At 41.8% G+C, this 16925-nt stretch overlaps 2 protein-coding genes and 1 long non-coding RNA gene across 4 annotated transcripts; all 3 read left to right on the top strand.

The window, feature by feature from the left end:
- Positions 1–865: 865 nt before the first annotated feature.
- Positions 866–9038, top strand: LOC146973034 (uncharacterized). Its single transcript, XM_085799146.1, has 9 exons — positions 866–913; positions 1807–2521; positions 3151–3208; positions 4527–4632; positions 5563–5670; positions 6453–6563; positions 7090–7200; positions 8011–8154; positions 9032–9038. Exons 4-9 carry the CDS (start codon positions 4541–4543, stop codon positions 9036–9038), a joined length of 573 nt encoding a protein of 190 aa, XP_085655272.1. The 5' UTR covers positions 866–913; positions 1807–2521; positions 3151–3208; positions 4527–4540.
- A 600-nt stretch (positions 9039–9638) lies between these two features.
- LOC146973033 (uncharacterized) lies at positions 9639–13888 on the top strand. 2 transcript variants are annotated; one of them, XR_015037706.1, is made up of 4 exons: positions 9639–9751; positions 10945–11211; positions 12581–12658; positions 13622–13888. It is a non-coding gene; the product is annotated as an uncharacterized LOC146973033 (long non-coding RNA). The 2 variants fall into 2 exon arrangements; XR_015037707.1 differs by lacking the exon at positions 9639–9751 and adding an exon at positions 9946–9998.
- A 42-nt stretch (positions 13889–13930) lies between these two features.
- Positions 13931–16925, top strand: LOC146973032 (uncharacterized). Its single transcript, XM_085799145.1, has 6 exons — positions 13931–13982; positions 14948–15058; positions 15231–15308; positions 16325–16435; positions 16600–16677; positions 16874–16925. Coding segments are annotated over exons 1-6 (432 nt in total). The 5' UTR covers positions 13931–13980.

Genomic DNA, 16925 nt, shown 5'->3' with positions numbered 1-16925 from the left:
GGTTTAGGTTAAGCTAAATAAATGCCTCAACTCCTCAAGAACCATGTTCCCGCGTCTCTCCTGTGCTTCAGCTACAGTCCAGACAATGATACAGGACAATAAACAGCAAGGGAGGTTAATCCATATTTCGTGATATGATATTTCTGTTAAAAATGCCGATACGTGTGAGATGTGTTGTAAATTTGAGACCACAATATTGATAGAAGAGTAGATCAGCTTCTTTCAGAATACATATTTTGTGTTGGATATTTTTGCTGCATTGCATCTTTGATATGTTTATGTTATGAAGAATCATACAAAAATGTTTTCTGACAGGAAAGAAAAAGGTGAATATGTCCAGCCAGATAAGCAAGATGGAGGAGACCGACAGGAAAGACTGGCAGCACAAAACCATGAGACAAAACAAGCCAAAGATTTAATTTGATTCTGCTGCTGTCATAAAAAGGTTTGTTTTACTCCAAAGTCCATACGTTGAGCCTTGCAGTGTCAGATTACAGTAAGTATAGAACAAGACATCTAGAAATCCATAGACATGGTCAAGGATCTTAACAGGTCACATGAATACCATGATCACACACACATCTCTAAAAGTGCTAAAAGATTAAAAGCCAAGACAATGAATGACAGTGGAGAGACAGACAGTGAAGAAGACAGAGAGACTGAGTGATTTATTTCTATCCTGTTTTCCTTTGACAGAGTCCAGCCTCTCAGATTTGGTGCAAACTGAACACAGGGGAAACAGTTTTCAGTTTTTAAGACTTCTCTGCATTTCTTTTCAAAACCAGAACAGACAACGACATGGCCAACCCGAAATATTTTTTAGTTTATAGTTTTAATTGTTGCTTCAAATCCATCGCATTATTTCAGGAGGAAGAGGAGTAGTTGTCTCCGCTGGAGGAGGTGAAGGTCACAGGTAGGTGGAGCCCGTCGTCCCTCCTGTCAGCTCCACTTTCAGTCTCTGCAGAGGAGACGCTGCAGACTCTTACTCTGCTTCTCCCAGGAGAGCGTTTACCTCCTCATTAGCCCCACACACCTCCTGCTATAATGCAGTGAGGAGGAGGAGGAGGAGGATGAAGAGTGTCACTGTCTCTAACTGCATCGATCCTTCACCTAAGATCAGTTTGCTACATCATCAGATTCACTGACAGACAGACTGACAACACAGCTGCTACTGACAGGCCCACTGCAATAGTAATATTAACAATTATAATGTAGGTAGAGACTTTATAACAGCTTATAACAGGATTTGAAACAAAAACTCTTCTCCTTGTGCTTTCTCCTTCTCCTCCTCACTGCATTGCAGCCCATTATTTGTATCTGTCAGCCTCGTCAATACTGGAATTGAGAAATGGGTTAAGTTTGTAATTTTTTTTTAAAACTGGTGTTTTTTTCTTCAAACTGAGAACAAACTATTTAATATGACCACTTGATATTTTGCTGATGGTTACAGATTCTCTTGGTTCCTTCTCAAATATGTAAAACAACTTATGGGTCTCTTGTGCATTCAGTGGGTTCCTACCGTACTTGAATTTGTGTGTCAGGACAAATCAGAGCTTTTGGGAATTTACCCAGAGTTAGTTTCTGTGAAACACTGGAGCACTTTTTGTTCTCCTTGTCTGAGAGTTTATTTCCACCCACAGAACAAACTTAAACTTTATAACTCAAAATCTTAGCTAAAAGCCCAGAAGAAAAATATTGTTATTTAACCAATAAAATATCTTTGTTGAAACTTAGTGGCAAAATGTCCAGAAACCAGACCAACATGAAATCTGTTGAACCTCAGTCACTTCTTGTTTTTTTTTCCAGCAGCAGCAGGAAACAGCCAGTAAACCAGTCTGCCAGTTTGGACCCCCTCAGCATCCCTCAGCCCTGTTTTCATGCTGCCATGGAGACTGCATACACCCCCTTCAGTTGTTAATAATGGAGCTTCAATAGAACAGGAAGGACAGAGACATTTATTCATCATGACATCATCCCTCAGTAGATTCAGTTTCTACTGGGTCACTTTTTATAAAACAGGCAATTTTCCTCTCTTACAATAAATAGGAAGTCAGTCACAGCTGAACCAGTATCATTTCTTAATGTTTAATTACTTAAAGTTTAACTTTTCCTCAGTTTTTCAGGACTCTGAACATGATATGTAGTGTGAGGACGCCCCCTGCTGGATGAATGACAATAGTCATTCTGTACAAGATGTACAAAATACTGATAATTATAGTCCATACTGTAGTATAACTAATGATCAGTAGTTAGTGTAAAATGTTTAAGTATTGGTGTTTTTGGTTTTGAGTTGTTTTAAGAGTCTAATGGGAACCTAAAGTGTATCTGATATGATTATGTTCTTTCTGTAATTGTGTTTTTCAATCCTATGTGATCAGAGGGACCATTTCTACGGAAGAGGATTACTGACTGTGACAATGCTTATAGTTCATAAGATTAAAATGAAATAAAATAACTGCTCCATCATTATGGGATGGCTCTAACAGGAATCACATTATATAGGAAAAAGAAACAGAACAAGGTGTGTGTGTGGGCACCTGTTATTCAGCTGACATGAGGACAGCATGCATTGAAAGTGGAGCAGTCTTGTGTGCGTGAATCTGGTGGTTGTTGGATGGTATCAAAATTCCTGGCCTGATTTATTGCCCCAGTCCGCCCCTGGTGTCTTCTGTCTTGTAGTAAACTAATGTTGCGCAGAGGCCTGTTCGTTAAAGGAAAAAAAAAAAACCTGTTCTCCAGTTGTAGGCAGTTCCCAGCACTTTTTCTCCTGCGCGATGTGGTTTAAGAGTCTCTGGCGGTTTGGACTGTGTTTATCTACTAAGTAAGTTTATTTTCTGTCTTGTTTCAACAATTCATTTTATATTCATAAATGTACAAGCTATTGAATTATTGGTGATTGTTGAATTTTAAATGGAATTATTTTTACATTGAGGTTTTATTCTGAGCTTAAATTCAACTGTAAAATCACACAGTGTGTGTAGGTAAGGGTGTTAGTAGGTCACGCCAATCATCAGTTGTGAAATGCAAAACTAGTCTGCAGGTGCATGCTGGTACTTGTTGGTTTCAGGAGAATATGAGAAACTAGTTTTCTGTTGATGTGTTGATGAATAATTTGACAGATGATTTCAGCTCCGACTATTTCCTTCACAGATGAAAGTCAGAAGTCTTCGGGAGCAGATGTGGATGTGAACTCGCAGCATCTGTCAAGGTAAGTTGATTCATTTTGGATTTTGGACAAATTGCCTAAACAAGCTCTGACTGGACAAATGACACACAAAAGTAACAGGTTACCATGAAACTGTCATATAAGCACCTGTCCCAATATTTTGGTTCACAGCAGAAGTCAATGTGCTGGTATTGTGGCAATAGTAGAGCCATGTGAAGAAATCCACATATATTACGGCTACATACCACACACAAGACAGGTGGATGAGGATCAACGTGTTTCTCTTACAGCTTCATCAGTCTCATACTGAGCACAGGAAGGCAGTGGCTTGAATAGGAAACAGCACTCTGCAAATTTACATAGATAACTGAACAACAAAAAGAATACAATATACACATTGTTTCGATGGCAAAATACCATATAAAATATGAACTGGCCTCAGAAAGTCAAATTCATTCAAATCGTAATATAAAAGGTCAGCATAATTTATGCTAAAGGATTGTTTAAGCACATAATATCAAAAGTATCGTAATCTCAGGATTACAGCACAAAAAAAGATAAAGATAATCACTGAGTATTAGGAGCAACAACATTGCAGACAAAATCGATATAATGTAGAACATACAAGAACAGAAATATCACATCAATCAGAATAATTATCACTTCAAAGCCACAAGAACAACAACAACAACACATCCACAGGTTACTCTAAAGGAATTAACTCAGATCCAGTGTTTCATTCATGCAAGTACACGAGGTTCCATACTGTTGAGGGTGAAAATCCATAAGCGTTATTTTGGGGGTTGTGGGCTGAAAAGTTTGAGATCCCTGTTCCAGACCACAATACCACCGGGCTTTTTTTATTTTTATTTTTTTAAATAGTTTATTAATACAAGACAGTTTACAATACCATTGATCACTTTTAAAATAGAGAAGAGATGGTTGTACCAGATTTAGCCACTAGGGCTAATTTCCATCTGTAGTCCCAACATAAAACTCACAATAAAATACAGATCGCAGAAAAATACATATCACAGTCAAATACAGGAGAAACCAAGACATAGAACAACACAGGTGAACTCTTGGACGGCACAGAGGCAACACACACACCACCGCACAAGTAGCCACATGAACAACAGGGGGACAACATTGAAAACACAGACGTACATCTCCTCATTCAGAATGGAGGAACACAGAACACCAAAAAGAAATTGTAGGCAAAGTGCAAAGTGCTTATAGCAGCAATCAGTGCAATTAAGTTGCGGTTTTCAGAATTCCAGAGAGTAAAGATGCATTTTAAAACCAACATGTAGTAGTGTCAGTGGAGTATGATAAGGAGTAACTTGATTTCTCTCAACAGGTGGGGACTTGACTATGAGTTGGTACAAGAACAGAGAGGAGGGATTCCCTACCTCTAGAAAAGATGTCATGTGGAGAGGTCATCACAGCCAGATCCAAGCTCATAGGTGAGATTAGAATCTCTGCCCATCCATAACTCTTCTACTGCTTAGAAAGGATATTCCTATCCACTTTAACGTTATTTGTCATAAAAAATATAAAATTACTGGTATTGTTCTTTAAAAAGTACTGTGCCTTGCATGTTTACACTGGAAGCAACCCAGAATATTATTTTGATTTCATAGTAGTTGTCACTTCAGGGAGAACATCCTTGTTCGCCACCCTTGTACCAGCACCAGTACCAGTACTATGGTGTGTCCCAAATCGCGCACTTCTGCACTTACACTTAATATTTTGAGTGCATAAGTGCGTTCACACTGAGCAGTGTGCGAAAATGTAGTGCGCTATGTGCACTCAATTGGCGCACCCAAACGGCCCGAAAATTGAGTGTGGATCGATGGACACTCAGTCCCACGACTAGGACCAGTACTACAAGTCAAAGCTTATGGTAGATGGATCTAGTATTGGTACTAGTCAGAAGTTCACCAGGACCAGGACCAGTACCAGTACCAGGACCAGTATCAGCCTCTGTTTCACCACCAGCAGCACCAGGTCTGGCACCAGTACCAGTCAAAGCTCAGTCAAAAAGTCTTTTCCAGCAAAAAGAACCTGGTGCAGGTACCAGTTCTTAACTGGTCCAACTCTGTTGCCTCCAAAGAACCAGTTTTCTTTCCCACTGGCAACGAGCCAAGTCAGAGCTGCTCCTGTCTTTGGAGCCTACTATAGAGTTCTCAACCCGGTCCGACCCAACATGGTCCTTCTAAAGGCGCGTTCACACTGGACCTTTTATTTTTGTCGAAAAATCGCTGGGGCTCCGAGTGACAGCGACCGAGTGACGGAGCGATCGTTCGCTCTGTCGCTCGAGAAAGTTAAAGTTGGACAGGTTTGAGCCATCAGTCTGCTTTATATGAATTTTGTTTAAAGGGTTTCTCTTTCAGGAGCAATCAGAGACTGTACAATCCTGTACCCAGCAGTGCACCCATGAAGCGCTACTGGTCTGTGGGTGATCTGTTTCGCAGAGACCAACACCACTCTGTTAATCAAAGGTGAACAATTTAGACATAAAAATGGAATGAAAATAATTGAGTATTTTTATCAGACTGAATCACCACACCACAGTACAATCATGTGAAAAATGGCAGCAGTGTTCTGAAGAAATTAAAATTTGTAATATCAGTAAGTGTTGTTCTGTACCACCTGTCAACTTCAAAGCTCATAGGTGAGATTAGAATCTCTGCCCATCCATAACACTCTTCTTCTTCTTATCCACTTTAAAGTTATTTGGCATAAAGATATAAAATGACTGGTATTGTTCTTTAAAAAGTATTGTGCCTTGCATGTTTACACTGGAAGCAACCCAGAATATTATTTTGATTTGACAGTAGTCAGAGAGAACATGTTATTATGAGAAGGGGTAAAGTTGGATAGGTCTGAGCCATCAGTCTGCTTTTATATGAATTTTAATTAAAGGGTTTCTCTCTCAGGAGCAATCAGAGACTGCACAATCCTGTACCCAGCAGTGCACCCATGAAGCGCTACTTGTCTTTGGGTGATCTGCTGTTCAAAGACCAACACCCCTCCTCTGTTAATCAAAGGTGAAGAATTTAGACATAAAAATAGAATGACTGACTGACCACACCACAGTACAATCATGTGACAAATGCTAATACAATATCCTCTGAGTCTTGCAGCAGTATTCTGCAGAAATTTAAATTTGTAGTATCAGTAAGTGTTGTTCAGTATCACCTGTCAACTTCAAAATGTCTTCTGTTCAGTGATAATTTTAGTGGATTTATGAGCTTTAAAGAGTGTTTTTCTCCTCCTATAGGTTCTCTCAGGGATGGTACAGTCCTACAGCCAGCTGTGTGTCCATGAAGAGTGACAGGTCTATGGGTCGTTTTTTGACCTTCAAAGATCGACAGCCCTCTGTCAATCAAAGGTGGGGATTTCAGATGAAAAAGGTTTTACATGGGTGTGTTTCATCAAGTACAAATAAGACCTGGAGCCTCATTAGAAGCGCTGCATACGCACAAAAGGCGCAAAAAACAAACCTGATGGGAGAATGTGCGCACAAAATCTGGAGACCTGCACCCCAAAGAGCAGAAGGATGAAACCAAAGAAAATATGTGAAATTGATACATTTGTGTGGATCAAGTATTACCTTTCACATATCACATATAAAGGGTGTATTTGCGAAAACGAAGGAAGAGGCAAAATTGATATTGATACTCCTGGGAGTCCACGCACACACTCACATTATTTATATGAATGGATTTCATAATAACGTGTAAGTTTTGTTTCGTAATGACAGAACACATTTTAGTGGTTCTTATTCAGTAACAAACTTCTCTGTTTATATGGCGGATCCTTATTTTTGTGTGTGTGTGTTTAAGACTAAAAACGTTTGGCCAGGGTGTGTTGTATCAGGTACAACTAAGACCTGATGAGTGTTTTTCTCCTCCTAGGTTCTCTCAGGGAGGGTACAGTCCTACAGCCAGCTGTGTGTCCATGAGGAGTGACAGGTCTATGGGTCGTTTTTTGACCTTCAAAGATCAACAGCCCTCTGTCAATCAAAGGTGGGGATTTCAGATGAAAAAAGTTTTGCATGGGTGTGTTTCATCAGGTACAAGTAAGACCTGGGGTCTCATTTATAACCATTGCGTACGCACAAAACAGGGCCTGAAAGTGGCATATGTGACTTTCCACGCCAATGTTGTGAATTTGACGGGAGAATGTGTGCATGTGTGTCTGCTCCTCGTTAGTGAATCACTCCGCTCTGCGCTGCTGCAGCTGCTGTCAAACGTGTCCATGTCTGTGATTGGTCAGATGCTGCACACTCCGCCCGTTTCATGTGAACACGTTCATGCCTAGACTGGGAAACCCTGGGTTGATTTACAGAGTTGATAACCACCATCATGTGACCATCACGCTAAGCAGCTTCTGACTGCTTAGCGTGATCGCAATTATTTGGTTAAAGCAGAAGTAAGCGGAATGTTTGTGTTAATTTAAGTCTTAAATAGTTCTATCTTCCGACAGCAATCACTTATATAGAGTGTTTGGTCTGAAACACGGGTCTGTCAGTCACTCTGCTCTGCTGTAAGCCGAGGAGAAAACATTCCTTGTATCCTACAACCTTTATCCAATGAGGAGAGAGAACGGCATAAAGGGGCGGTCCTCTCTGTGTGTGCAGCCAAGGGATGCGCGTGCATGTGGTGACGTAGGGACGAGGGCGGGGACTGCTAACTCCATCGGCTGACAAGAAGTTAGCCAAAACCACCGGATCGCTTACTTCTGCTTTAAGTGAAGCCGGGTAACTGAAAGATACCCCGGGTTTGTTGAACCTGCTTCATAGTATTGGCCCCTGATGAGTGTTTTTCTCCTCCTAGGTTCTCTCAGGGAGGGTACAGTCCTACAGCCAGATTTGTGTCCATGAACAGTGACAGGTCTATGGGTCGTTTTTTGACCTTCAAAGATCCACAGCCCTCTGTCAAACAAAGGTGGGGATTTCAGATGAAAAAGGTTTTGCATGGGTGTGTTGTATCGTGTACAAATAAGACCTGGGTCTCATTTATAACCATTGCGTACGCACAAAACGGGGCCTGAAAGTGGCGTATGTGACTTTCCACGCCAAGATTGTGATCTATAAAACACTAATTTGACGGGAGAATGTGTGCAGCCCTAAGCAAACTCTCTGACCCATCCGTACGCATAGTTTGGAATAAAAGGAGAATTGGCGACACAGACGGTGTGGTGGTGAACTGAAATCAGATTGAAGAACGATTATGTTTCTTTTTTTTATTATCGCCCGTCACACATTTAATTTCAACCCATATCATGCGTTAGATCCATGTTCCTACGGTGATTTAATTCAAGGGCGTTATTTTGCATTGGACTGATGATTCAAAAACATCTTGTTAGAATCTAACTGAAAATTCCAAATCAAAATTCCTTCTCTATATTTAATCACCGTCTCTCCATCATATTGTCCACTCCCGGAGCGCAGGAGGAGAGGACGGCACGGCTGCATGGAATAAATCATCCAGTCCTAACATGCTGAGAATAACTAGATATTTTCCTATATGGTACTGTATGATCGAGAGTCAATTAAATCTCAACGCCTGGGAAAAAGCCAGTGATCGTTCACACAATCTTTATTCTGTTGTTGTCAGTCCTACTTATAAAACCGTTGAAACCGGTCTGTGGTAGTTGCCTGTACCAGTGAGGCAATAAAGACATCAGAAAGACACTGGGTGTTGCTGGCTTCTTGTTCTTTTTAAATTGTTTACTAGCCAATCACCTCCTGACTTCTTTTTTTCTTTTTGAGTGTGCGCGCTCTTCCTTCTTTGGTCAGTCCTACTTACCACAAAAACCGGCATAAAGAAAGCGTCATGTTCATTCTTTCCTCAGAATGTAACCGATTCACTAACTGATTCAGCTAATTATTCAAAGTTTTAACGATCAATCTAATCACTGTAAATGTATGAAGACAGCAGTGAGCCCCATGTAATGCTGCACCATGGCACCACTGGAAGAAAATAAAGAGGAAGAGGGTCTTCTGGCCCATGATGGTGACTGGTTAATGTAATGTTTCAGATTCACTAGAACTGTGCTCTGGGTTGGAACTATGTGCTGAACCGGGTCCAGCATTTGAGGGCAGCGCACCGAAACCACACCTCGTGCACTCTGTGCCACTGACGCCGTTGACAGCTGCTGCAACATGTCACGTTGCCACTTTCACACCTGCAGCCAATTCACAACACCGACCGAACCAGAACAAGACACTCTGTGGTTTATGTTTGTTTGCAAGTGTGCGCACGCATGGTTTTATAAATCTGAATCATACCTAGACAGGGAAACCCTGGGTTGATTTACAGAGTTGATAACCACCATCGTGTGACCACTTAGCGTGATCGCGATTATTCTATTATAAGTGAAGCCAGGTAACTGAAAGATACCCCGGGTTTGTTGAACCTGCTTCATAGTATTGGCCCCTGATGAGTGTTTTTCTCCTCCTAGGTTCTCTCAGGGAGGGCACAGTCCTACAGCCAGCTGTGTGTCCATGAAGAGTGACGGGTCTATGGATCGTTTTTTGACCTTCAAAGATCAACAGCCCTCTGTCAATCAAAGGTGGGGATTTCGGGCCGAAAAAGTTTTGCATGGGTGTGTTTCATCAAGTACAAATAAGACCTGGAGCCTCATTAGAAATGCATACGCACAAAAGGCGTACACCACTTGTAAGCAATTTTTGGGATTTATAAAAAACAAACCTGATGGGAGAATGTGCTCACCTCCACAGCAGCTCTGACCCTGATGAATGCACAACATCTGGAGACCTGGACCCCAAAGAGCAGAAGGATGAAACCAAAGAAAACATGTGAGTAAGTAAGTAAGTAAGTAAGTAAGTAAGTAAGTAAGACAAAGAAATCTGGTCCAGCACCATCAGCCTGAACCTTGGTTGTAATTAGAATTACTCATAGATTGGAAATCTGCTGTCCAGTGTGGTCAGAACTACAATACAGCTACAATGTATATAATGTAAATTAGTCATAATTACCAGTTGTGAACATGGTGGTTTGGTTTTTAGGGCAAAGTAAGATATTTTCCTATGGTACTGGGATTTATAAAAAACAAACCTGATGGGAGAATGTGCTCACCTCCACAGCAGCTCTGACCTGAAAGAAAGCGTCATGTTCATTCATTCCTCAGAATGTAACTGATTCACTAACTGATTCAGCTAATTATTCAAAGTTTTATCGATCAATCTAATCACTGTAAATGTATGAAGGCAGCAGTGAGCCCCGTGTAATGCTGCACCATGGCACCACTGGAAGAAAATAAAGAGGGAGAGGGTCTTCTGGCCCATGATGGTGACTGGTTAATAACTCATTTCAGATTCACTAGAACTGTGCTCTGGGTTGGAACTACAGTATGTGCTGAACCGGGTCCAGCATTTGAGGGCAGTGCACCGAAACCACACCTCATGCACTCTGTGCCGCTGACGCCGTTGACAGCTGCTGCAACATGTCACGTTGCCACTTTCACATCTGCAGCCAATTCACAACACCGACCGAACCAGAACAAGACACTCTGTGGTTTATGTTTGTTTGCAAGTGTGCGCACGCATGGTTTTATAAATCTGAATCATACCTAGACAGGGAAACCCTGGGTTGATTTACAGAGTTGATAACCACCATTGTGTGACCACTTAGCGTGATCGCGATTATTCTATTATAAGTGAAGCCGGGTAACTGAAAGATACCCCGGGTTTGTTGAATCTGCTTCATATTATTGGCCCCTGATGAGTGTTTTTCTCCTCCTAGGTTCTCTCAGGGAGGGTACAGTCCTACAGCCAGCTGTGTGTCCATGAAGAGTGACGGGTCTATGGATCGTTTTTTGACCTTCAAAGATCAACAGCCCTCTGTCAATCAAAGGTGGGGATTTCAGGCCGAAAAAGTTTTGCATGGCTGTGTTTCATCAAGTACAAATAAGACCTGGAGCCTCATTAGAAACGCTGCATACGTACAAAAGGCGTACACCACTTGTAAGCAATTTTTGGGATTTATAAAAAACAAACCTGATGGGAGAATGTGCTCACCTCCACAGCAGCTCTGACCCTGCTGAATGCACAACATCTGGAGACCTGGACCCCAAAGAGCAGAAGGATGAAACCAAAGAAAACATGTGAGTAAGAAAGACAAAGAAATCTGGTCCAGCACAATCAGCCTGAACCTTGGTTGTAATTAGAATTACTCATAGATTGGAAATCTGCTGTCCAGTGTGGTCAGAACTACAATACAGCTGCAATTTATATCATGGAAATTAGTCATAATTACCAGTTGTGAACATGGTAGTTTGGTTTTTAAGGCAAAGTAAGATATTTTCCTATGGTACTGGGATTTATAAAAAACAAACCTGATGGGAGAATGTGCTCACCTCCACAGCAGTTCTGACCCTGCTGAATGCACAACATCTGGAGACCTGGACCCCAAAGAGCAGAAGGATGAAACCAAAGAAAATAGGTGAGTAAGTATGTAAGACAAAGAAATCTGGTCCAGCACAATCAGCCTGAACCTTGGTTGTAATTAGAATTACTCGTAGATTGGAAATCTGCTGTCCAGTGTGGTCAGAACTACAATACAGCTGCAATTTCTATCATGGAAATTAGTCATAATTACCAGTTGTGAACATGGTAGTTTGGTTTTTAAGGCAAAGTAAGATATTTTCCTATGGTACTGTAAACATATGATCGGGAGTCAATTAAATCTCAAAGCCTGGGAAAAGCCAGTGATGGTTCACACAATCTTTATTCTGTTGTTGTCAGTCCTACTTATCACAAAAACTGGCACAAAGAAAGCGTCATGTTCATTCATTCCTCAGAATGTAACTGATTCACTAACTGATTCAGCTAATTATTCAAAGTTTTATCGATCAATCTAATCACTGTAAATGTATGAAGGCAGCAGTGAGCCCCGTGTAATGCTGCAAGTGCAAGTGTGCGCACGCATGGTTTTATAAATCTGAATCATACCTAGACAGGAAAACCTTGGGTTGATTTACAGAGTTGATAACCACCATCATGTGACCACTTAGCGTGATCGCGATTATTCTATTATAAGTGAAGCCGGGTAACTGAAAGATACCCCGGGTTTGTTGAACCTGCTTCATAGTATTGGCCCCTGATGAGTGTTTTTCTCCTCCTAGGTTCTCTCAGGGAGGGTATAGTCCTACAGCCAGCTGTGTGTCCATGAAGAGTGACGGGTCTATGGGTCGTTTTTTGACCTTCAAAGATAAACAGCCCTCTGTCAATCAAAGGTGGGGATTTCAGGCCGAAAAAGTTTTGCATAGCTGTGTTTCGGAGCTTCATTAGAAACGCTGCATACGCACAAAAGGCGTAAACCACTTATAAGCAATTTTTGGGATAACAAACCTGATGGGAGAATGTGCTCACCTCCACAGCAGCTCTGACCCTGCTGAATGCACAACATCTGGAGACCTGGACCCCAAAGAGCAGAAGGATGAAACCAAAGAAAATAGGTGAGTAAGTAAGTAAGACAAAGAAATCTGGTCCAGCACAATCAGCCTGAACCTTGGTTGTAATTAGAATTACTCGTAGATTGGAAATCTGCTGTCCAGTGTGGTCAGAACTACAATACAGCTGCAATTTCTATCATGGAAATTAGTCATAATTACCAGTTGTGAACATGGTGATTTGGTTTTTAAGGCAAAGTAAGATATTTTCCTATGGTACTGTAAACATAGGATCAGGAGTTAATTAAATCTCAAAGCCTGGGAAAAGCCAGTGATGGTTCACACAATCTTTATTCTGTTGTTGTCAGTCTTATCACAAAAACTGGCACAAAGAAAGCGTCATGTTCATTCATTCCTCAGAATGTAACTGATTCACTAACTGATTCAGCTAACTATTCAAAGTTTTATCGATCAATCTAATCACTGTAAATGTATGAAGGCAGCAGTGAGCCCTGTGTATTGCTGCACCATGGCACCACTGGAAGAAAATAAGGAGGGAGAGGGTCTTCTGGCCCATGATGGTGACTGGTTAATTACTCATTTCAGATTCACTAGAACTGTGCTCTGGGTTGGAACTATGTGCCGAACCGGGTCCAGCATTTGAGGGCAGTGCACCGAAACCACACCTCGTGCACTCTGTGCCACTGACGCCGTTGACAGCTGCTGCAACATGTCACGTTGCCACTTTCACATCTGCAGCCAATTCACAACACCGACCGAACCAGAACAAGACACTCTGTGGTTTATATTTGTTTGCAAGTGTGCGCACGCATGGTTTTATAAATCTGAATCATACCTAGACAGGGAAACCTTGGGTTGATTTACAGAGTTGATAACCACCATCGTCTGACCGTTTAGCGTGATCGCGATTATTCTATTATAAGTGAAGCCAGGTAACTGAAAGATACCCCGAGTTTGTTGAACCTGCTTCATAGTATTGGCCCCTGATGAGTGTTTTTCTCCTCCTAGGTTCTCTCAGGGAGGGTACAGTCCTACAGCCAGCTGTGTGTCCATGAAGAGTGACGGGTCTATGGGTCGTTTTTTGACCTTCAAAGATCAACAGCCCTCTGTCAATCAAAGGTGGGGATTTCAGGCCGAAAAAGTTTTGCATGGCTGTGTTTCATCAAGTACAAATAAGACCTGGAGCTTCATTAGAAACGCTGCATACGTACAAAACGCGTACACCACTTGTAAGCAATTTTTGGGATTTATAAAAAACAAACCTGATGGGAGAATGTGCTCACCTCCACAGCAGCTCTGACCCTGATGAATGCACAAAATCTGGAGACCTGGACCCCAAAGAGCAGAAGGATGAAACCAAAGAAAATATGTAAGTAAGTAAGACAAAGAAATCTGGTCCAGCACAATCAGCCTGAACCTTGGTTGTAATTAGAATTACTCGTAGATTGGAAATCTGCTGTCCAGTGTGGTCAGAACTACAATACAGCTGCAATGTATATCATATAAATTAGTCATAATTACAAGTTGTGAACATGGTAGTTTGGTTTTTAAGGCAAAGTAAGATATTTTCCTATGGTACTGTAAACATATGATCGAGAGTCAAATAAATATCAAAGCCTGGGAAAAGCCAGTGATCGTTCACACAGTCTTTATTCTGTTGTTGTCAGTCTTATCACAAAAACCGGCATAAAGAAAGCGTCATGTTCATTCATTCCTCAGAATGTAACTGATTCACTAACTGATTCAGCTAATTATTCAAAGTTTTATCGATCAATCTAATCACTGTAAATGTATGAAGGCAGCAGTGAGCCCCGTGTAATGCTGCACCACGGCACCACTGAAAGAAAATAAGGAGGGAGAGGGTCTTCTGGCCCATGATGGTGACTGGTTAATAACTCGTTTCAGATTCACTAGAACTGTGCTCTGGGTTGGAACTATGTGCTGAACCGGGTCCAGCATTTTAGGGCAGTGCACCGAAACCACACCTCGTGCACTCTGTGCCGCTGCCGCCATTGACAGCTGCTGCAACATGTCATGTTGCCACTTTCACACCTGCAGCCAATTCACAACACCGACCGAACCAGAAAAAGACACTCTGTGGTTTATATTTGTTTGCAAGTGTGCGCACGCATGGTTTTATAAATCTGAATCATACCTAGACAGGGAAACCTTGGGTTGATTTACAGAGTTGATAACCACCATCGTCTGACCGTTTAGCGTGATCGCGATCATTCTATTATAAGTGAAGCCAGGTAACTGAAAGATACCCCGAGTTTGTTGAACCTGCTTCATAGTATTGGCCCCTGATGAGTTGTGATGTTTTTCTCCTCCTAGGTTCTCTCAGGGAGGGCACAGTCCTACAGCCAGCTGTGTGTCCATGAAGAGTGACGGGTCTATGGATCGTTTTTTGACCTTCAAAGATCAACAGCCCTCTGTCAATCAAAGGTGGGGATTTCAGGCCGAAAAAGTTTTGCATGGGTGTGTTTCATCAAGTACAAATAAGACCTGGAGCCTCATTAGAAACGCTGCATACGTACAAAAGGCGTACACCACTTGTAAGCAATTTTTGGGATTTATAAAAAACAAACCTGATGGGAGAATGTGCTCACCTCCACAGCAGCTCTGACCCTGCTGAATGCACAACATCTGGAGACCTGGACCCCAAAGAGCAGAAGGATGAAACCAAAGAAAATAGGTGAGTAAGTAAGTAAGACAAAGAAATCTGGTCCAGCACAATCAGCCTGAACCTTGGTTGTAATTAGAATTACTCGTAGATTGGAAATCTGCTGTCCAGTGTGGTCAGAACTACAATACAGCTGCAATTTCTATCATGGAAATTAGTCATAATTACCAGTTGTGAACATGGTAGTTTGGTTTTTAAGGCAAAGTAAGATATTTTCCTATGGTACTGGGATTTATAAAAAACAAACATGGAGAATGTGCTCACCTCCACAGCAGCTCTGACCCTGCTGAATGCAGAACATCTGGGGACCTGGACCCCAAAGAGCAGAAGGATGAAACCAAAGAAAATATGTAAGTAAGTAAGACAAAGAAAACTGGTCCAGCACAATCAGCCTGAACCTTCGTTGTAATTAGAATTACTCGTAGATTGGAAATCTGCTGTCCAGTGTGGTCAGAACTACAATACAGCTGCAATGTATATCATGGAAATTAGTCATAATTACCAGTTGTGAACATGGTAGTTTTGCTTTTAAGGCAAAGTAAGATATTTTCCTATGGTACTGTTAACATAGGATCGGGTGTAAATTAAATCTCAAAGCCTGGGAAAAGCCAGTGATGGTTCACACAATCTTTATTCTGTTGTTGTCAGTCCTACTTATCACAAAAACTGGCATAAAGAAAGCGTCATGTTCATTCATTTCTCAGAATGTAACTGATTCACTAACTGATTCAGCTAATTATTCAAAGTTTTATCGATCAATCTAATCACTGTAAATGTATGAAGGCAGTAGTGAGCCCTGTGTAATGCTGCAAGTGCAAGTGTGCACACGCATGGTTTTATAAATCTGAATCATACCTAGACAGGAAAACCTTGGGTTGATTTACAGAGTTGATAACCACCATCGTGTGACCACTTAGCGTGATCGCGATTATTCTCTTATAAGTGAAGCCGGGTAACTGAAAGATACCCCGGGTTTGTTGAATCTGCTTCATAGTATTGGCCCCTGATGAGTGTTTTTCTCCTCCTAGGTTCTCTCAGGGAGGGCACAGTCCTACAGCCAGCTGTGTGTCCATGAAGAGTGACGGGTCTATGGGTCGTTTTTTGACCTTCAAAGATCAACAGCCCTCTGTCAATCAAAGGTGGGGATTTCAGGCTGAAAAAGTTTTGCATGGCTGTGTTTCATCAAGTACAAATAAGACCTGGAGCCTCATTAGAAACGCTGCATACGCACAAAAGGCGTACACCACTTATAAGCAATTTTTGGGATAACAAACCTGATGGGAGAATGTGCTCACCTCCACAGCAGCTCTGACCCTGCTGAATGCACAACATCTGGAGACCTGGACCCCAAAGAGCAGAAGGATGAAACCAAAGAAAATAGGTGAGTAATGGCGCATTTCCACTAGCACGGCTCGGCTTGATACGGCTCGGCTCGGCTCGGCTCGGCTCGGTTTGGTTGTGTTTCCATTACAACTGAGTATCACTTGGTGCCTCCTCGACGTGGGCAGGGTCGTCATAACCCTTTCGCTCCGTGTGGTGCCGTCAAGCTCCCTTTGAATACTTTCTTCGGCAACCAGAGTCAGGAACGTCTGGACCTCCTCGGCCGACCAAGGAGTGGATTTCTTCTGA

Source organism: Trachurus japonicus, chromosome 15 (assembly GCF_045865225.1).
Source record: "Trachurus japonicus isolate A0001 chromosome 15, Traja_1.0".
Classification (NCBI taxonomy): domain Eukaryota; kingdom Metazoa; phylum Chordata; class Actinopteri; order Carangiformes; family Carangidae; genus Trachurus; species Trachurus japonicus.
Note: the sequence above shows the minus strand (reverse complement) of the source record. Positions and strands in the feature narration are given on the sequence as shown.